Below are 23,012 nucleotides of genomic sequence, written 5' to 3'. Positions count from 1 at the left end.
ACATGTCTGAGTCTTTCCACAAATACTAAAGTTCCTGAAAGAAGTAAAAAGTATGTTGAATTATTTCAGCTTGCCTCAAGTATAACTGAACCATGACAATTTATACAGACTGAGGATATAACTGGGAGATTTTTGGTCCATTTCTGCTGCTTTGATTCTTTACCTTACCTCACTCATTATTTTCAGCTAACTATGTCTTTCCCTCTACTTTTTATGTTCTCTGAAACTGCTTTTGTTGCAATTCCAGTATGGTCTAAAAATCTATATCTGCCAAACTAACTTAAAATTTTTGGCTAGCATTAGCTGCTAGATAAAGTGTTCAAAAATATATGTTGTGGCTATCTACATGCAAGGTATATTCATTGTAATGTCAAAAGTGTATTTATTGTAATTTTTGTTTACTGTGCAAATATACTGTTCCTTTTGCCAGAGGTAACTTTATTATCATCATTGCCAGGCTGCCTCCCAAGATATTGTTTTATCAGATTTCTTTACTATTAGTCCTGGAGCTATCTTAGAACATCAGCATCCATTTGTTTTGCACCACTGGCTCTAAATGTTCAGAAAAGAGAAAAATTGGGTTCTGTGAAAAACTGTTTTTACCTACTGAGATTCAGTAAAAGGACTGTTTTCCTTTAGCTAAGAGACATAACATTTTGCTTTGCAAGTACAAAATATATTGTACATTACTTCCACGCATACCAGTTAAAAAAAAAAAAGGAAAAAAGCTGAACTAAACAAGGATGAAGTCTTAGAGAAGTCATTTGACTAGAAAGCAAGACTCCACAGTCAGCACTTGATGATGATGTTTCAAATAAAAATGCTTATAACATATATCCAGATTTTAAGTTGAAAACTGCCTAGAAGTTCTCTATAAATACATAGTTTGGGAGTATAAGGATAGGGTCATATCAACGTTTACCTGCAGTGCAAGAAATGCAATGCCACATGTATCACACAGCACAAATCCAGAAATTCAGAATTCACAAGTATTTTAAGTCTTTATAGTGCAAACAGTAGCACTTCCATGTATAGTTTGAGAAATGGTTCTATGAATATTCTTGCTGGTATTTTTTAACAAATAAGCTTTGACTAGTGATTTAGTAATAAGTAGCTACAGCATTTCTTTTGAAGTAATTAAGAAACTATCTATAAAATATTATAGCAAGAGAATAAAATATTAAAAATACAAGTACAGGAGGTCTGAGAAGTATAAAATGCCTCCATAAAGATAGAAGAGAAGAACAGCAAAAATCTCAGATATTTTAGTAGATTTTGGTAGATTTCATTTACTATTGTATAAAAATCCATAGTCCTTGTTCTGATTTTTGGTAGCTTTTCCATCAGTACTTTCAGTGGTGAACACATGGAAATGTTTGCCCTGATATATCAAATACTCTAACATGCAAAGATAATTCATTTATTTATCTGAACACTTTCCTGAAATATGTATGTGGATAAAGATTAAGTGTAAAGTCCTAACAACACTGTGTGAGTTCAGAGTATGGAAAGATTTACCAACTCTTACAGTTAAAAAGACAGTGGCAGAAAATGCTTTTAACAAGAGACTAGCATAGGGTTAAAGCCAAATTTTTCTTGAACAGATGATATTTCAGATGGCCGCACTATTCCAGATGCATCAATTTCCTTGAAAATCCAATCCATATATGTGCATATGCTGTGCTGGCAGGAGGACTGACTGAAATGGCCAAAACCCAAGAGCTAATATTCTTTTGGCCAGAATAATGCAATTATTATTTTCCTAGCTATCAGTCTAAGCATACAGAGCCATCTGTTATGCAAAGCAAACATACACATCTCAATTACAGAAAATGCAGTTGCCTTGACAGAATTTGGATTACACCACTAACCAGGGCTGTAAAATTTGTTTTAAGCTAGTGTATAATGGATGCCTTTCAGGAGTTTCCTAATTAGCATTTACCTGCTTAAACTAATTATCCATCCTTCTTCTTTACTGGCTTATTAAACTTCGTTGGATACTATGCATAAAACAGATTAATATGAACATAAGACAATAATAAACATTAAAGTTCCAATTCTTTACTGTATTATCAACATGGTGGTGCACTGATTTCAAAATGTGAGATTCCTCACACTAACTCCCAAACAGATTAAGTCAGGGATTAAAGTCTATTACAAAACAAGGGACTTTAATGAGAGACAAGAATACTGATATGAGTTAGAAACAGCTCTTGTTTCCATTTCTAGCATTGGGTTTGCCAAAGTCATCACAAAATAACAATTACTGAACTTATTACAGCCAATTGCTTGCATGTTCTATGAGGAATTAATGAAACTCTATTCAGATTCTCACCAGATAATATTTAAAATTAGTCTTTTCTTGGCACTAAATGTTAAAATTTCCTGTTTCATTGTTGGTGGGATACAGCAAAACTGACAGTAGCTTGTGCTAATAGGTGCTTCCTCATAGCAGTATGGGTCCCAATTTAAAGGAGCTGAAATAAATATTACTTCAGGTTTTTTTTTTCTCCTTAGGGTGACTGCAATAGAAGTAGATTATCCTACTCTGAAAATCATCATGCAAAAACTTTCTACTGCATTTCTAAGTGCAGGCAGAAAGAAGCTATCCTGCCTAAACATTTCTGAATGCCGCAAGATTAGGAATAAGCATTAACAGCTAACTTTCGCCCCACTTCTGCCCTGCCTTTTAATCTTTGAAAAACAGTTGTCAGCAATTAAATGAAAAAAAAAAACCCAAACCAAAAACTATTATATTTTATAAATTCATTTCTTCATATTACTGAGCATTTGTGAAAGCATCAAAATGTGTCCTTGTTGGAACCCTCCCTGCAAGACATTTTAATGGTCTCTTTCAGCATTTCTTGACTCCAAATGACTCCCTGTCATCGTGTCAGCTCCCTGGATAATGCAGGGTACTCCATAAACATCCAGTAATAGGACACAAGGGAAGTACTATTAGAGTGTCCCTTTCCTATCAGGTATAGAGGTTTAAAGTTCAAAACAACTGAGAAAAGAAACTTCATTTGTTCTCAATAAATTAATAATGATCCTTTGTGGCAAAAAGTTTTCAGACACATCTCAACATCCAATACTCATAGACAGATTTTTCAGTTGTGTCTCAGGATGAACAAGATGCAGCTTTAAACAACTAATTCAATAATTCATGCAAAATACAAAAGCAAAATTATTATTTCCTTAAGAATGATAAACAGAAGAATGCATCATACACAGTTATGTTCTAGAATTGAAAGCATGTACTTACTTGGGACAGGCCTAAATAGATGGAGACAGTTTCTGAAATGTACAAAAATTTTCCTTCTTGATTTAGTGCAAATACAAATCCATCCAGGGACTACAGAGTAAGGGGAAAAAAAAAGTGAATAGATTAATAAAAAACTCCAAATGACAGATAGAAACAGATTCAAACAAAGACATCACAGAGTAAATTGAGGAAAATGTTCTGATTGTTATGAGAGTGGCTTTAATTTGAAATCCTAAGACAATTCCTTTATATTCTGCCCACATTTTAATAAACAGCATATGAGTATATTACTAAGTTGAAGGACTTACTGTTGTGCTTACATCTGCCATATACTAGATAAAATTTATCTCATTTGCTTGACAGAAGAAATACAGAAAAATATATTTTTTTTTTTAACAGGAAGAAATAAATAAGGAAAACAAATAACCTTCCAATTGAATCGTATATAAAAAGATCACATCCCCCCATCCTTCAGAATCAAAGTAGACAATTTCCACTTCCAAAAACTGAAAAGGAGAAAATAAAATCCTGTCATCACTCAAACCACTATGGACCTCAATAATTTGTAAATTAATTGAGGATTACACACATACACGCACGTGCACGCACACACACCCACCCCCTCACATTTTCCTTTTGTGAGACAACAAACAAAGCCAATCAGCAGATTACTGTCAAATATGTTTACAGCTTAAGTCTCTAGAAATGTTATGAATTTCATCCCTTCGTTGTAAAACTCTAGATCAGATTTTACTTTGACAGGTTCAAGTCTTTGGATGTGGTTTCCATTGCAACTGCAAAAATCAAAATACAACTGCAGTGATTAATGCATACCTTTTGAAACATGAGTGCAGTTAATAAACAAAGAACTATATTCTAACCTGACACATGGAGTAAATCACTGCACATCAAGACAGAAATACACCTCTACACTAGGAAGAAACTGCCTTTCATAAGCTATTTGTGCCTTTACCTTTTTGCCTTTAATGGGAGTGATTACTGGCAAACACTCGCTATTGCAAAGTAAAATCACAAAAGTACAGAAATTAGAAATGCTAAAACAAGTCAGAAAATATGAAACAGCCCAAAAGCTGGGAGGAACAAGGAACAATCCCAAAAATCCCATCCCAAATATTTCCTTGTGACAAAGGTACATGTAAAGTGAAAATATAATTTTAGCATGGATCAACCTGGTTTTGGAAGGCAAAAGAAGAAAAACACATAAATTTGATGGAGATATAGGGTGAAATAGTCATGTAATCATGTCACTCCTTTTCAAATACATAACAGTGATTTCTGAGAGATTTTATTTTCCTATTCTTCTGCTTCTTGATTAATTTCCAACAGGCTGCTAGTCAGAAGCTGTCTTTGGCAAATGCTCCCCTTCTCTGATGTAGTAGGTGGTGGAATTAGTTCAAAAATCTGAGTTTTCTAAAAATAATAGACCCCATATTGGAAAACAAACCCTCACTAAAGACACTGCATTAAAGAAAGACCCTAATTTATATTTATGAATTAATAAAAATGTAAATCTGCATAGATTTCCTTCATGTAAAAATATTTATATTATGCAAGCCATTTATGACCTCTTATAAATCATCTTTTTTTTTTTTTTTTCAAATTATTAACATCAGTTCCTTGCATTCTTAACATCAGTAACAGGTGGAAAATTTGGAACAGTGAAGTTCAAACTTAGATCCATACCAGGACAATCAAAACCTTTGCACATCTGATCTCCCCCACTATGTACAATTTCTTTTATTCAGAAGAGTAAATCTTTAAAGGGCTTGCTTTAAGTTTTCCTGATGCTCTGTCCCGTATTCCTTTGAGGAAACTGGTTTAACTCTCTGTGAGAGATAAAACTAAGAAGCATGACACTGACTCCTTGGTCACCTGTATGGAACGTCATTCACCACAAGCAACAACAAATTGCCACAACTGAACGAGACTAACAGCCTATCTGTAGCTGTTCATTTTCCTGTCTTATAGGATGTACCTAGACTCTTCAGAACAGTGCTTGGAATATCCATATGGGCAATGACAAGGCTACCAGAGGTTTATTTCTAACCTATTTTTGTTAGTAGTTGGCACGATTATGATATCTGATCTTCCTTAGATTTTTTTTTAATAATCTTGCTAAATTCTTGGCTTAATGATATCTTGAGGAAAGATGTTTTACAGGTTATTTGTGTATCATACAGAAACAACTTTCCTCTTCTCAGTTTTTTATATAGCCAGGATTTTAGTGCAGTCCCCTTGCTTTGTTATTTGAGAGAGTTACATGCAGTTGGAATGTATTTATGATCTGGTCTGTTTAGTACATTGCATTAGTATGTAATTATCTGGCATATCTTGACAGAGTTTTGCAAGAACAGAAAAAAATTAATTCTCCGAGTCACTGATGGCTTTTCTGCTTCTTTTATACACATGATCTTATTTAGGAATATAGACTTCTTAATGAAACAAAAAAGTGAAGGAAGCTTATAGTACTAATCAGGCAGAAATGTTTCCCTCAGTGCTGTTTTGAAATTGGGTGAAAATAGTTTTTCTGGAAAAATATAAACAAATAAAGCTATCTCTGGTCAACATAGCCGTACAAAGAAATTTCAGCCTCCATAGCTAAAGTTTGAAAGTCATCAGCAAGTGGGAAGAGAGTTGAAGCGAGAAGTATTAGTCGTCTTAAGCACTTGCTACTTTTCCATCCCATTGACTCTGATTCTCTCATTTCAATTAAACAGTTTTAATTCTTTAGTCTTTTCTTCTCTTTCTTTCTGGGAGACTATTCCTTACTTTTACCTCCAAGTAAGGAGGGACCACTGAAGGACTGGCAAGGCCAGTGCAGCATACCAACACCTTTGATTTCTTATGGGATTGGTCGCTTCCTGTGCCATAAAATTTGTTCATTTAGCCAACAGAGACTAATAAATCATGGTTAGTCAGTCCTTCTCCATTTCTTTTCCTGCTTCTTTGAAGTAATGCTTGGATACCATTACTGACTGAATTCAGTATTTTTTTCAACAGAGCAAAATCAGAAAGTTTATTTAATCGTATTTCGAAAAAGTCACTAATTAACAGCTAATGGACACCTAACTACTTCCATGCCCAAAATATAGAGACATTAGAACAAAACCCTCAAATACTAAGCTCAAGTTTCAATACCTAAGAAAAATTACAATAAAAATAGGAGGAAAACTAACCATCTTCCAGTGCAAGGCAGTTCCTCCCACCAGTATGAAAGGGCTGAGACGGACCATTTTTGTGACAATGTTGTTGTTCCTTTTACAGGTCAAACATTAGTTCTGAAGGACTGTCTCATTCGTTATTCATAGGTATTATTTATGAATATTTATTATTTAAGTAATGCGTGTTGAAATTTTTCAATTTTTCATAAAGCGTACATCCTTTGTGCATGCCAAGAGAGCAGCAGACTTCAGAGAAGGTGCAAGGCAACATCACACAGGTTATGCTATATACTACAGAAGAGCATGTGATATCATTGTATACTATATATTCACAAAAAATTTTCTTTCAATAAGAAAACTCTGGAAGTATTATTCATATCACCTATGTATTAATGAGATCACAATAAATGAGATAAGGATACTGGATTTAGTAAGCTTTCAAATCTCTCTTTTCAAATGAGTGCCACAGTGTAATTTCCAGCTAGAATTTCTGAACAGTTTCACTGTAGTTCAAAGGCAGATAGGATTTCTGTTTTGGACATTCCACAGTTAATTATAAATAGGGCCCGCAAAGGTAACTGGTTTTTCATAACATGCCCTATTTTCGTGGAAGGAGAGGGCATGAATATAAGGGTAGAGTGTCTTCTGTTAGGAAAATATTCTTGAGTTCAATTATCTTTTTTTTTTTAAAAATAAATGAAGTTGACTGTCATAAAACCAGTCCTATCCCATCTAGTGTGGCAGCTGAGAAAGGGTCAAGGTGACCTCAAATGCCAATTTTGAGCACAACCCAATTTAAGGTAGACTGACAACTTCTTGTTTAAACCTACATTTACTGGTTTTATGCAAAATGTGATTAAAGCTGAAGCTTCCAAGTACTTTTTATTTCAGAAAACCATTATGTATTATGCTGTTTCAATCACCACAGGCTACTTTTTAATTTATTTTTTTTAACTGTCCCACTGTTTTCAACAGGCACCAATTAAGATTCTGGGGTCAAAGGGTTAATTACATCTTCTTACCCACTATGTAGAATTTTCTGATTATTAACCAAGGTTGGATTAAGATGAAAAAGAACCGACACAAATGTTAATGCTTGCCCCTCCTCAAGAAGATTTTTCATAATACCATGCTGAAATCTATATGCTCTCTTCAAAGCTGTTAAAGAATGAAATCTTGGAGGGAACACTAAAATAAATGCTTTAAAGACATGGAAGTATCTGATTTACTAAGCCAGTTTTCTTATTTCTGAAAACTGTTCTAAACTAGCCACACAGGACTGATACAAGCTTTCCTTTGTCACATACCAGCAAGTCAATGTGGTAGATGTGAAGTGAGACACAAAAGTCACTAGCTACAGCACCTCTGAATAATAACGAAAATAATAATAATTTACATCCTCTGACATCAGAATAATACAAAACTGTAAAGCACAGGTTTTTAACCCAAAATACTAATTGCCTTCTACAATATTTGAAGCATAGTGAGGTTATTTCTTCACAGGATATGAAACCCACTGTACCACTTTGACCGAATGTGCACTTATGTATAATGCATCATAGTAAATGGATTTATATTTGTCAGAGGAATTTTGTCCCAGCCATTTTTGCATATTCCCAATACAGGCAAATTTAATTCACTGGAGTCTTACTACAGTGTCCTTCTGGAGAATATCCTCATATTTCATACTATCCATGAAGTCCCTAATTCTTTCTAGTGTATTCCAGTGTTGCAAAACCCCCTGTTACCCTGACCTAAACTCCAGTTAGAGTGAAGAATTACCAGTAGGCTAGGTTATTTTAATGACAGATTATTTTAAACTAAGCCTTCACCATCTGTTCCACCCCCTAATTATGAATGCAAAAAGAACATATTTCACAATTACATCAGTAAAAAGTAAGATATACATGATTTAAATGCATGCATGTGTTCTTTGTCCAATGCAGCATGCATCTGTGATGTTTTTCTCATCATTCAGGCTGTGATCAGGAGTTAGGGGTTGGGGAAGGGAATACTCCTCCTGATAAAACAGATTAATTGATATACTAAACTTTTTCCTGGCAAACAGATCATCTTAATTAGAATTTTTCAGTGTTATGACATAATGATTTTATAACTGGAGCTGAGCATTAATTTGAGGACAAAGCCTGTCACCAATTAGACATACTACATTCAATAACAGCAAAAATATTTTACTTTTTTTTTAAAGAGAGACAGTATTGGATGAAATTGACATTTACAAAAGAAAACAGTCCCTCTCAGAATATATATATAATTGCATTATTTATTTAATGTGTTACAACATGGCATAAAAAACATGATTTACTAAAGAAAGAAACAAAAAAGTAAGTTTCATTTCAACATGGCAACCATTCTTGAATGGGGGGTTAAAATAAAATAAAAGGCATAAATGATGGCTAACAGAAATCTGGCCTTAGTACACTTCTATTGTGCTCTCATTATTAAGATATCAGAGCAATATCCTTCAGCAATACCAACAAACATGCAAAAGCATAAGTACTTAGGTGGAAAAATCTGACCTTGGGCTTTCACAATTAAGTACTATGAGACAACCAGAGTACTGTGCTGGGAAATAGGATTTTACATGTGAGGTATTTGATACACATGAATAAAAATGAGCAACTAAAGTTTGATTATCTACTGACTTACACAAATCTGTAAAAGCTTTATTCCTCTCTTCCGTCTTTTTAATCCCGCGCAAAACAAACAAACAAACAAACTCCAAACACAAAAAAATAAAACACAAAATCCACCAAAACAAAAAGACCCCCATCCAAAACAGAAGCCCAAGTAAAATAAAAAGGCATAAGACATTGTAGTGTTCCTTGCGCTACAAGCTTTTTACCACTGAGTAAAAATCCCAGCATCAAACACATAGAAATCCCTGTTTTCAACCCTTATACCACTGCCATTTTTCCACAGTTCACAATAATGGTTATATGACTACATGACCATAGATTCCTTTTGAATTAATGACACATATTTGACAACAAAGCAATGTGCACTTGGCACCAAAACAACTACAGTAAAAAACAAGAGGAAAGGGGACAAACTCAAAGGATGTGGTTAGAATGGACTTTGATGCCAGTTTCCTAATTTGTCATCTTCATTCCCGTTGCTTATGTGGCCAGAATGCAATTTATGACAATAAGGAAGTGCCAAAAAATAAATTTGTCAATAATAAGGATGTCTGTTTTATAGCTCAAAGCCAAGAAATGAAGGAAGAGGAGTAAACTTTACTGATTCCTCAGATGCATCTTTCACAGACTTACAGAATAAGTAAGTTTATGTATCCAAAGCAGCAAAAACTTGCAGTGGCAGTTTTACTACTTGATTAGAAAAAAAGCATATTTTATTCCAGATCATAATCATTGCAAAAGTGGAGTGTAGAAAAGTTCAGAGCCAAGAATAATATTTAAAGGAGGCAGTCGAGTTCCTAAAATATACTTCCAGTTTTATTCACTGATAATAGATTGACAAGTATCAGAGGTGAGCTTGAGAATCACAGCAAGATTACAAACCTCTAAGTGATGGGAGTTCAAGAAAAAAAATCAGAGATTAAGAGTCTGACAATTTTTTGCGTACAAAGGCAATAAATGACTTTTCAGGATCTCTGCCTTGTAGATAGCAATTTTTATTTTTTTTTTTTCTGGAAGGCCATTATACTTGTGTAAAATCCCAAACCACCCTGTGAAAGTTGCGTATTAAAGTACTGAACTTTCATCTTAATGATGCTCATTCCTGATGAGCTCCTACCCTCCATTTTATAGGATTCCTAGTGCTGGTTCAAGACTCTTTGGACAGCAGATTGTAATTCCAACAACTGTGTGCCATGTAATACAATCAAATATGTCTATTTAGGATGAGACTTGTCATACAGAGATCTGTGTATCTCTTACCCTGAGAAAATGATCATTGTCGGTCAGGATTAAGTGTATATCTGTGGACTGGCTTTGCTTTGGATACATATGGTTCGAATGTAAGTGGTTTCTGCCCTTAGGTGGTACAAATGTTACAATCACTTATGCATTTGTGCACCTAGAGGCACTGCCCCGAGTAAAAGACTTGACAATATATCTACTTGCATAACATTTACTAAATAAGTGCCAAAAGTGAAAGAGTAAGGTGACTCAGCAGCAGGAGCTAAAATACATAGTGAGAGTTGGCAGAATGAGGGATTGAGTCCCCAGACCTGCACCTCAGACCACACAGCAAGAGATTGTGGGAACTTGATCTGACTGGAACACTGTGCAAGTAGAAGCACCTATACAGGTAAAACTGATTGTGGCAACAACAGGCATTGTTGTGAATCCCATTGTTTCCCAAGCTGTAACTTTGAAGCCCTTCTTTGTTATGTATGAATCTACAAATCTGACACTATGTGAAAGCAAACAGATAAAGGTAACTAAATGCCCGTCCAAAAAGCTAGGTGAAAAAATTATGTGGAAGAATTTGTGATATAGAATTAATTTCATTCTTAAAATATCACCTGCGCTCAATAGGTACTCAGATGTTCTGGTGATTGATCCTGACAATTGGCTTGCTAGAATTAGATGTCTAGCCCAGACCTGAGTACATGTGTTCTCACCTGCATCACACAATTTCATACATATGAAGCAGCGAGGCTGTGCTCAAGGAAGAACAGGATGAGGGACTTACACTTATCATATTTAATCTATTAGATGGCAATACAAACAACCAAAATAGATCATATATTAGAAATTGAGTTCTTTGACTAGCATATCATTCTGATTTATACTCTTGAAAGGAGAACATGTTGAGAATACTTTTTAGGCAATGGAAAATAGATATAATAAGGACACAGAACAAACTCAAAAAAACTCGTTCTTATCTTCAGCCTCCTACTGCATGTTATAATACAAAGAAGACTGAACCTGGTCCTAAACAGCTGAGAATTCCTCCAGCTGTCATTAATCCCTGTACTAATGTAGGAGATCTATTTACTATAACAATTCTTTCTCCACCTAGGGGAGTGTGGAGTGGTTCCACATATGTCCACTCTCAAGAATTCTAGGATCCAGATGGACTAAATTAAAGCAGTAATTCACTTTTCCAGTAAAGACCAGTACATAAAAGTCTCCACATCTCTTACTGTCCCTTGACTCCTTATTCTTGTGACCCCCAAGACAACTAGAATCTGGACTGATACAATTCAGAACATGCTAGTTACTAGAAGTTAGGTTTATAGAGGCATGGGAAAAAAAAAAAAAAAAGAAAAAAGCCCACAAAACTATAACCTTTTAAGGTCTGGATTGTGAAGTGGTTCTTCAAATTTTAAAATTTGGTTCCTCTACTCTGCATGTCTTTATCTGTCTGACCTACTAACAGCATTCAAATCCAAGGTTAGTTTTTTCAGATTTGACAGAGGGCAGAGGTCTTAGAGAAATTCCTACATGTTTGGAGAAAATGGATTTATAATGGAGATGAGACCTCTGAGAGCCTTTGCAGCAGTAAAAGCTGGACTATGAGTTCCTATATCATTAGACATCACAGAACAGAGACCTTTCAAATGTCCTTATCACTGAAACATTCTCAAAAACTTACACTGTCTTAAGACACAAAAGTCAACAGAAGACAAGATGGAAATATACAGAACACTATGCTGTGCTCTTCTGGTATCCATAGAAGCTTTGGTTTCCATTCACTTATCCATGACTACACAAGACAAACAACTTCATGGAATAAGCTGGAGATTTCATTAATAATAAAAATATTTTGAAATCTTACCCTGAAATAATTATCCAGTACATCTACATTCTTCACAGTAAAGTTGATATCTTTATGTTGGGTTGCAGCCCTTTGTGAAAGTTTTGAAGTTACAGTGCTTCAGTCCAGAAGTACAATGCACAAAAAATGTGAAATGCACATTTATGTGAAAATCAATGATCCTGATGGAATTGGAGGTCCAGTCCTGAATGATTTGAGGAAATCTACTCAGTTTGTCACTACAAAACAGTACTGCTATTTTGACCTTCTACTTCTGTTTCACAGAGACCAGGTGAGAAGACAGCATGTAGCTTTGCCATTAACAGGACTCTAATCTCTTCCTACGCCATGAAGAAATATTGTGTTTCTCCTTCCCTCCCTCCTTCTCTCTCTTCCTTCCTTTTCCTCTTTTTTTTTTTTTTTTGTCCTGTGAGCTCACCTCCAATGCCTGTGTAGCTAAAGATATGTATGGATTTTGCTGTTTACCAGCTCATTGCATAAATTCAAGCATATCAACAGCACAGAGCAGCTCTTCCAATGAAAAAGGTTTATATTCTTTTTAAAAACAAGCTAATATATTATAGTGGCACCTCTGACTGCTGTGATGATTAAGGGTCTGTTTTTATTTCCATAATAAAATCCTACTCTCTAGTGTGGGGACAGGTAAGTGGGTTATGATTTGTCCAGAAGCCAGAAACACAAGGTTTCAACCAACAATATCTTTTTTTCCCTTTAAAGAGAGATTCACAGTTACCATGTGAAAATGTTCATCCTAATTTTTACCACAGGGTTTTAGTGTGCAGCCAAATTACCATGCTACTCCCTTAAGGGGTGCCCTGGATCAGTTGCAGCACAAAGTATCAGTAACCTCCTCAGCAAAGGGTGCTGAAGATTTCTTTGACACTGCAGAGTCCAGTATCTGTTGGTTGTGCCAATAATCCACAACACCACACTATCTAAACTGCTCTCCCCTGTTACTATCTGTTTCACTCTAATTTGTAGGAGACCTGAAGCCTAGTCTCTCCCTAAAATGATTGTGGTAAAACTGCCTTCATCAATGGAACTGATGAAATAAAAGTCCTTCTCTTGCCAAATGTTAGCACCACTTTCCTGTTATCCAGAACCACCTAGAACCAAGGAATTCTAATTTCTTCTATGATGCTTTAAAGACACAGTGTTTAAAATGTGAGTGTAGCATCCCAGCTTTCCCTGTGATATTTTTCTTCTTTCTGCTTCGTTAAAAAGTTCCATGTATCTGCAGTTGTCCTGTCTTGAGCACTATCCTCTTTAAGACCCTAAGCAATACCTTATATGTTTGCTTTATTGTCTACATTTCAGGCAATCGTCATCAGTTATCTGGGCATCATTATTGTGCAGTTCTGAGGTCTCGATCCTGCTACCTGGACATCCTGTAATGTTGCATTATAATAATCTCTCTTCTCCCTAATGCAGTGTACTTTCAAGTCTTACTTGAGGCACATCAGTGAAAGAAATTCTAGTAAAAATTTAAAATCAAAATTCTTATTAAAAAAAAAGAAAATACAAATCAGAATTTCCGCAAACATACTTTTATTTGTCCCAGCAGCTTCATTTTTTTCTCAATTTTTTCCCTTTCCTTAAACCACAGGAAAACTACTCTGAGCCAAAATCAAATAGAATTATGGAATGGTTTGGGTTGGAAGGGACCTTTAAAAGACATCTAGTTCCAACCCCCCTACAATGAACAGAAACATCTTCAACTAGATCAGGTTGCTCAGAGTCCCGCCCAACTTGACCTTGAATGTTTACAGGGATGGGGCATCCACCACCTCTTTGGGCAACCTTTACTATCTACTCTGAATCTACTCTCTTTTACTTTAAAATGATTACCTCTTGTCCTATCAAACAACACTGCCAGTACTTTTTATGCTGCTGTGTGAATGTCTTTGCAGTTCAGATTTTGTTCTGTTACCATGCCCAAATGAACATGCTGCCTGACACACCACACAGAAAACAGTATAGATAGACTTCTGCATGTAAAATTGCCATTTTAATTGGCAGCAACCCCTCCAACTTAAAAATAAATAAATTTAAGTGGTCATGCTTTAATGAGTTACGACATTTATCTGAATTTCTTCAATCTGTTTCCAGTCACTATAGTGAAAAAGAAATGGTGTTTTATCAGTTCTTCTTTGATTCTGGTTTGAAACCAGATGGGAAAGAGCAGAAGCACACACACACAAGACAACTGCAACAGAAATATAACCAAATGTTTTCTACATCTGAGAAGACTGAATTCTGACTAGGGTTTAAAATATAAACAGCTTTTTCAGCCTAGTGACTATTCATAGCAGGATTACATTTCGGCTTGCTAGAGGTGATTTCCTATAGCATTTAAGAACTGTTTTTTATTTCTAAATTAAAATTTTAATGGAAAATAAAATAAACACACCAGAGTGCTTAGAAATTCAGAAAGCTTTTTGACCCTAAAAGATGGACATTAATGGCATATGAAACTTTAAAGCATCCTTGTTTGAAACTACAGTATATCTTGCCATATATTTCTAGCTAAACACTGTTGGAATAAAGTTCTTCCTTACGAACTTCCTGTGCCGTTTCCTAATCCTGCAACGAAGTTATCCTACAAATGTACAAATAGATTTCCAATTAGGCATGAACAAGAAGAGGAAAAAAACTTGACAAAACCAGTTTTGGAAAGCAAACAGAAAGTATGTACATACTGCAGCTATTTGAAATTAGTGTCCCAAATTTACACATAAAATTCTGCCTACAGCCAACTTCTAAAGAAGCTCTTACTGATGCCAAGGAGGAACTTCATCCTTTTGATGCCAAAACTTAATTCAGTGCAGAATTAGCGTTTACTAAACCACTGTTGAATAGTAATCAAAACAGACCTAAAATCTTGATAATTCATAAATTTGCAATATATTATCTCTATTCCAAATAAAAGAGGCTTCAGATACCTTTGCAATATATTCAATTAGATGTGCAGATATATCTGTAGATGGTCTACAGGCCTCAAAGTTAAAATAGATTAGATAAAAACACAGAATATAGCTTAAAATCACTGTGGATGTTAGATTCATTGCACACAGATTGAAAAGCATTACTGTGAGTCTGTGAAGGTAAACATAAAGATTTTTGTTATTGCTAAGAAAGACAGAAATTTAAGCTGTATAAACATTGTAAAATTAATTATTTGATTAGGAGAGCTACAGAAAAGAATTTAAATGCACAGAACAAAAAGAAATCCCAGAATTTAGGGTGCAACTTCATAATGCAAAGGGAATTTCCAGAGACTAACTACTCATACAAACTACAGATACCTTGGATTTGGAGTAAAGCTGTACAAATCTGTCAATATTTTGTGCTTCACATACAAACTTTTATTACTGTCTCTGACCTACAATAATTATAGTCCACACATAATAAGTAGTTAATTTCAAAAATCACAATTATCCAACTATTTAAAAGCTCTTTCTTATTACACAGTAAAATGCCATGTTTCTTGTACAAATGATATCATAAACTGCTCTTGCAAATATTGCAGCTTCAAATCATATTTACTATTTGTAAATGCTTGTTGAACACAGCAGGTGGCAAAATGATTTAGCATCATGAACAAATACATATGGTTGCTTGAGCCCCAATTTTAGGGTAGATAAACCTATTTTCTGGTCCTACGTTTAATGGACTAGAAACAAACAAAAAGGCAGCTAAACCACTGTACATATTCTAGCAACTTACTAGTTCACGTGAACTTTCTCATATGAAGTACTATGCTTAAAACAATTTGAAAGCAAATCACAGGTCTCACATATTCAATGACTGGCTCATCTGCAATATTTCCCCTTAAAGTTTTCAAGCAGGATTATGCACTATGGAAAAGGAAATGCAAAGGTAAAAGCAGGAGCACAGTGTTATGTAGTCTAAAATCAATAGACAGACAGAGGACATTAACCAAGAGGCTAATAAAAAGATGCTGCCTTAGACAGTAACATAAAGAGCCCTGATATATTTTTCTCTTCAGAAATCTTATTGCTTATGCCAATTTTCCCTTAGCACTGCAGTAGTTTCTCTGTGTATATACACGTCATCTTATTTTTTTGTCTTGTTCCAATTTTATGTTTGCATTTTATTTTCTCATTTCCTTCCTGCTACTCCCCTGTTTCTCTTTACTAGCTTGATGTTTACACAGACCTTTACTAGAATTGCAGGGTTTGGAGAGATCCCATTTTTCTTCTTTGTTGCAATGCCCACAGTTTTTTTCCCAAAGAAAAGATAAGTTTACCCAGAAAATAAAAAAACTAATACAACCTTTTGCTCATCAACAAAGTATGTCTTGCTGTAGCCAGGAATAAGTTAATAAAACAGGGAAAAAGCTTAGTGGCTTAAAGAAAAAAAAAAAAAAAAAACACACCTCCTTGGGGTTATGAACGAACAATGTTGTTTTTTCTTCCCAGCGTGCAAGGATTTAATTAAGTGATAACAGTCACCTTGGGGTGGCTGCAGAAGGCAATAATATCTAGGTGAAGAAAAATGCTGAAGAGAGTTGAGTACAGTCAATTTATCTTCAGAGAAGGCAATAAATGAACAAAGCATAGGTATTTGGCTGATTGTTTTGGAATGTTTCCATTACTGATAAACATCAAAATAAAAGGACAAAGATTTGGTATTTTCAGTATCTGAAATGTATTAAATACAGAAAGAAACGAAGGAACAAATCAGTGTGAGGTCATATCCTAGAGTTCTAATTGCAAATGGTTTGGTAATTATTCAAGCTAAACATAGAACAAGGGAATTTTAATGTTGACACAAAGGATAGAAATACAGCTGAGATGTGTATTTATAGCAAACACAAAGCATTGGATGAATTTCACTCTGGAGAAAAAAATTGCTAAGCGTAGATGGAAAGAAGTGATATATATTACACAAATACATGCAACTTCGCAGCCAGCTACCCAAATTCAAGGATTTAAAAACATATTTGTGGGAGCTCTTTAGGAAACAAGCAGCAATCTCAATTATCTGTAAGCCTATGTTCTGCCACCCCCATATGCAGAAAAAGAGTTGTGTGAGAAAGAGAAACATAAAGCAGAGAGCAAAGACTACCAGGAAGAAACATTTTCCTTTACCACAAAGCTGCTAACAATTTGCTTTACATTACTTGCAACATGGGGTTTGAAAGGAATACACAGGCTGTCCTTAGGGATTTTGATGTGTGCAAAGGGGTCTGAAAGCTATGTCCCCATTATCTCCAGTAAGAGTACTTAGTCTTCCAAAACTTAGCACAACTCATAGTACATCTACAACAGTTCTCAGCAAGCAGGATAATTAGCCAAAGTCTCTGCCAAATGGACACAAATCATGCTGAATATGGAAGATGGAAGAAACAGCACAAACACACCAATAATCTTGGGAATTTGCCACATTCCTTTGACCCTTTCAAGTTGTAAACTCTCATTTTCTGTCTTTAATTTTGATACTTTTTCCTGAATCTGTATCCAGCAGTGAGGGAATTGATAGCTATTTACAGTCAGGTTAAATACTCACCCACACGCTTCTGTATGAAGAGGATGAAGCCTATAGACAATTGTTTTTTAACTGTGTGGGCAGATACTCTTTCAAAGAGAAAGAACATGTCAATAACAAATGGTTCACATAGCATCCTGCGAAAATAATATGAAATGCGTGTGTGTGTGTGTGTGTGTGTGTATGCGCGTGCGCGGCAGAGGATGAGAGCAGGCGAGTGTATTTGAGTGTAAAGAGAAATACTGATTTCTGAAAAACATACACCATTTTCAATTTGAACAAAAACATTGAAACAAATTTCACTGAGTTGCCTCATTATGATTTCTGGTGTATGTTCAGCTAAAGTTTTTAAATAAACACTGCTTCTCAGGGCCTGTGTTTTTAAGGCCCTGTAAGTAAGATCTACATTAACAATTTGTCCCACCACAGTTACTTTCCTCCTAAAACAAAATGTGATTCCAGCAAACACTTATCCCAGATACATCTATAGCCTTATTGGTTATCTCCATCAAGACACTAGGGAAAAACTTGCATAATTCAGTGTCCAACGTTCCTCCTTCCTGTTACCATGGAAGTTCTGCACAGTCACAGAGATGGGACAAACAGTTTTTTAAACTCCACCACATTGAACTGAGATACAATGTTACTTTTCCAAGTATTATCTAGAGGTTTTTTAAATTTCATTCCTAGATTTAATGCTGTATTGCAATGCCCAGAAAATAAGAACTGTGATTACATGGGTAGTACTTGGTAGTACTTTTTATGTACTTTTTAAAGTTGTTTTATGAGAGTTTTGAGGCTATTTTTATTCCACAAAGAAGAGAAACGTATTAGAAACACAGAATAAAATTCAGATTCACAGAATTAAAATTGCTCCACAAATGTCTTCAATTCAGGTGTGACATTAACTATATAATCAGAGTGCAGGTCTTAGAATTAAAATACAATATACATTTCATGTGTGAGGCTACACACTCACTGTTCTTTATATTTGGCCATTTTACTTTTTTTCTTTCTTTTTATTTTACCTCTTTAGTGACTATTGGAAATTAATAGGATCTTAACATGTGAAACTTGGATTAGGTTGCTTTCCTGAACTAACTGTTGCTTCAGAATCTCCTCCACTAACTCAAAATATCTACCTATTTTGAAGTACTGAAGTGCCAGATCAAGTTCACATCTCTGGGTCCTGCTTCCTATCTTCAGAATAAAGAGCACTTCTCACAAATTGAGAAGATTAAAGCCTTGGAGTCACTTCCAGCATGTGCTGGAAGGACATCGACTTGATAGATTTGAGGGATAGAAAGGAGGAAGATTTGAAGGTCTAAAAAAAAAATACAACACCTCCCCCCTTCCAACAATAGAGAGTGAAGATCACAGTAGAAGAAACAAGCTTAAGCTCTCTTTAAGATATAGAAAACATGATGGAAAATGTACAAACATAATGACTAAAGTACAGAATGAGGAAAAAAGGGAGACTGAAGGGCGGAATCACAAACACTGAAAAGTGAACAGAAAGACCAAATACGTCCAAGAGAAAGTAGGATGAGTTTAAGAGGAGAACGTAGAAGAAAAAGCAGGAGAAAACTATTAAGTTGTACGTCTACTAAGTCATTTCACACAATGTCAATCTGTTGTAGACTTTTGTGTGAATATACAGATATGCCATCCAGAAATTATTTGGTTCTCCAAACCAAAAATAATATTAAAACCCCCCCACAAACAATATCTTCACAGCAGTTTACATGGTAAGGGCACAAGTAAGGTCAAATACCAATTCAGCAATGTCTGAACTGAAGTACAGATGAAGAAGGAGGATTTCTTTTCCTCTGAAGGATCTTTCCCCACCTTTTTAAGTTACTAACCTATTCTTGTCAGGGATAACTTTTAATGCTTGCTTACAAAGACTGATACTGTGTCTGGAAAATACTAGACTGCACAAAATGGTAAATTTTCCAATAGTATCTTCCTGTAAGAGAATACCCCTGGACATACGTGCAAAACATTTTGTTCTTCCCCTTAGAAATTGCTTCAGACTTTCTGCAGTACTTTAAAAAAACACTTCCCAAATAGTTTAGTTGTGTGAAACTGTTCAGAGTTAGCAGTCCAAGACACAGCCTTGAAAAGAACTTTTGTAAGCAAGTCAAGAGAAAAATTCTTATAGTACCCTGCTCTTACAGTGGTAACTCTGGACAGCTGTCAGCAGAAAATACAAAGTCATTCAGTACGAAAATCTGCTGTCACAGAACAAACCCTTTCCCCTTACAAAGATCTCGAGAAATACTCTTATAGGAAGCACTTAGAAATAATAAAAAAGATAGGAAAACATTGTTGCCTTGAGTAAGACAAGTTTCCCTTTTATGTTAGTATCAGTCGAAAACATTTGCCACATGTCACCTATATATATATATCATCAATGTGAAAATTTATTGATAAGTGCAATGTTAGCTGAAGGCATTCAACTACCATACTAACTTCTCCATGTGATCACTGCTCACTCTGAAGGATGCAATATCTGAAAAGTCATACAATGTCAAAATGTCAGTGCATCTTCAGTGTACACTGTCATTCAATCTTATACTTGACCAATCAGCCAAACACTTCAAGTCTAATTTGGAACTTTCAAAATTTTTACAGGTATACCTTTTTTTCTTTCTTTCTTTTTTTTTTTTTTTTTCCTAGAAAACTGTTTGTAGTTATAAAGGCCAAAAAACATATGTTTAAATTTGTCTATACCCGTATCTTTCTCTGTGTGGGATCTAGATCTCCATAGATCCATAGACCTGTCCAGTAGCACAAAAGAAACATCCCAATGACTGCATTTATACACTTCTTTTTTTGTACCACACCTCCACTATGTAATATTTATTTGTTATTAAAATGAGCTTTACACTCTACCTTGGCAAGAAACTTGGTACACATAATCTGTGGAAATTTATCACTACTAAAATCTGGTTTAGTGATAAACATTACTTTGGACTGTTAGATAGATACATAAACATTCCATAGAAATAAACAGATGTAGGACTCCTTGCTTTACTCAGTTACTCCTGTGGATGTTCAGGAGTGACAACACACAAAATTAGTTAACCAGGGCAAAACCGATGCAATTTGAAAAGGAATTAGTATTGAGGAGCCCCACTCCCTTCTGGCATTGCTGCACAATTTGTTAGTCAATGTTTTCCCGGGTAAAATATCTGATGAGGGCTACATTTCCCTAAAATGGATTCAGCCTGTTTACCTGGCTTATAATAAGAATGAAATGGGAACAGTAGACATCAATATCCTAATATAATGAAATAAATAGAACAGGATTTTGGAAAGAAGATGCATATGCTATTGAGTCTCTGATAACGTTAGTGGGAAACTTAAGGAATGGGTTTTTTTTCAAGCAATCAGACTGCATCAATTGTCAGGAAACAATCCTAATGTGGAGAGCATGAGCTGCAGGGAAGATTTTCCTTTTCTTCATCTTACTCTGTTGGTGCTGTTAACCGACATAGCAATGTCTTTGTAAAGTACAAAGATTACCTAGAAAAACATTGCTCAATACAGAAGAAAATTACTTTTGGAATATATTACTGCAAAGCATAACACAGACTAAAAGTACACATTTTTAGTAAACTATTTCTTTACAAACAAGCCCAGGCAGTGCTACAGACTTGGAGAAGAGTGGCTGAAGAGAGGCCCAGCAGAAAAGGACCTGTGGGTGCTGGCTGATAGCAGGCTGAACACGAGCCAGCAGTGTGCCCAGGTGCCAAGAAGACCAATGGCATCCTAGCCTATATAAAAAATAATGTATCCAGCAGGACTAGGTATGGTGGTATGACCCTGGCTAGAGGCCAGGTACCTCCCAAAGTCACTATGTAACTTCCCTCCTCAACTGGATAGAGGAGAAAAAATATAATAAAAGGCTCATGAGTTGAGATAAAGACAAGGAGACATCACTCACCAATTACCATCACAGGCAAAACAGATTTGACTTAGGGTAATTGAATGAATTTATCATTATCAAAATCAGAACAGGATAATGAGAAGTAAGAAAAATCCCCAAAACATCTTCGTCCCACCCTTCCCTTCCTCCTGGGCTTAACTTTATTTTTCATTCTCTACCTCCTTGCCAGGTGCAGGGAGACATGGAATAGGGATTACAGTCAGTTCATCACATGTTTCTGACACAGCTTCCTCCTCAGGGAGAGGAATCCTTCCCCTGCTCCCGCATGGGTTCCCCCCATGGGAGACAGCCCTCCATGAACTTCTTCAACATGAATCCTTTCCATGGGCTGCAGTTCTTCACAAACTACTCCAGCAGTACCCTTTCTCCACAGGTCTGCAGGTCCCTGCCAAAAGCCTGCTCCAGTGTGGGCTTCCCATGGGGTCACAACCTTCTTTCAGACATCTGCTCCAGCATGAGGCTCCACCAACGCATGCAGGTGGGTCTCTGCTCCAGCATGGATCTCTGGAGAAAAGGAGGCTCAGGGAAGACCTTGTTGCTCTCTACAACTACCTGGAAGCAGGTTGCATCAAGATGGGAGCTGATCTCTTCTCCCAGGCAACTGACAACAGGACAAGAGGAAATGGCCTCAAGCTGCTACAGGGGAGGTTCATGTTGGAAGTATTTGTTTTGCTGAAAGGGTGATTAAGCATTTTCTTTTATGAAGTAGTGTACATTCCATTCTGCAAACAAGATTTTAGATTCGTTACTTCTATGGTATCAGTTGCAGGGTGGATTTCTGGGACAATTCAGTCAAACTGGTTTAACTGTTCTTAAAAGTGTGGTAGAGAGACTTTTACATTGCCCATGTGAAAAAATTTATATGACCTTTTCTTTAAACTGTTCTGTTCAAATCTGCTCTCACTTAATCAAGTTCTGATTCCTTGAATAAAAGTCCAATTTACATGTCTCGTAGAAATTCGCCAGAGTACAGCTAACAAAAACCAAATCTTAATGATTCCATTTAAACACATGGAAATATTGCTAGAGACTGCTGGCACCAGACCAGATTTTGCATTTTCACCTCTAATTTGCATTCGGTCAGTGGTATATCACTGTCAGAACTAACAACTGCACTTGCTTCACCAGATAACTTCCAGTGATCTGGGAGGAGGAAGCTGTCTTGCCTGAAGGATAAGAAGGATGCATGAATCAGGCTTAGTGTAGGAGAAACAGAATGAGGCAAAGAATGGCAGAGGACTGAACAAAGAATGGAGTCCCTTGACTGAAGGAAAGGCACTGGAATTAAGAATAAGTATAGGGTTGACATTAGGATTAATTAGTCTAGGAG

The 23,012-nt window shown here is 35.7% G+C and overlaps 1 protein-coding gene across 8 annotated transcripts in view; it reads right to left on the bottom strand.

The window, feature by feature from the left end:
- The window catches only part of NPAS3 (neuronal PAS domain protein 3), a 609,815-nt gene that overhangs the window by 181,256 nt on the left and 405,547 nt on the right, over nucleotides 1-23,012 (bottom strand). For 7 of the 8 annotated variants that reach the window (XM_064658572.1, XM_064658573.1, XM_064658575.1 and 4 more), the window contains one exon: nucleotides 3,266-3,355. The exons of the other annotated variant lie outside the window; for it this stretch is intronic. In XM_064658572.1, the coding sequence (XP_064514642.1) occupies nucleotides 3,266-3,355 (90 nt within the window). The remainder of the gene's footprint in view (nucleotides 1-3,265; nucleotides 3,356-23,012) is intronic. 8 annotated transcript variants of the gene reach the window in all.

Source organism: Pseudopipra pipra, chromosome 6, assembly GCF_036250125.1.
Source record: "Pseudopipra pipra isolate bDixPip1 chromosome 6, bDixPip1.hap1, whole genome shotgun sequence".
Taxonomy (NCBI): domain Eukaryota; kingdom Metazoa; phylum Chordata; class Aves; order Passeriformes; family Pipridae; genus Pseudopipra; species Pseudopipra pipra.
This window is presented reverse-complemented; position numbering and strand designations above follow the sequence as displayed.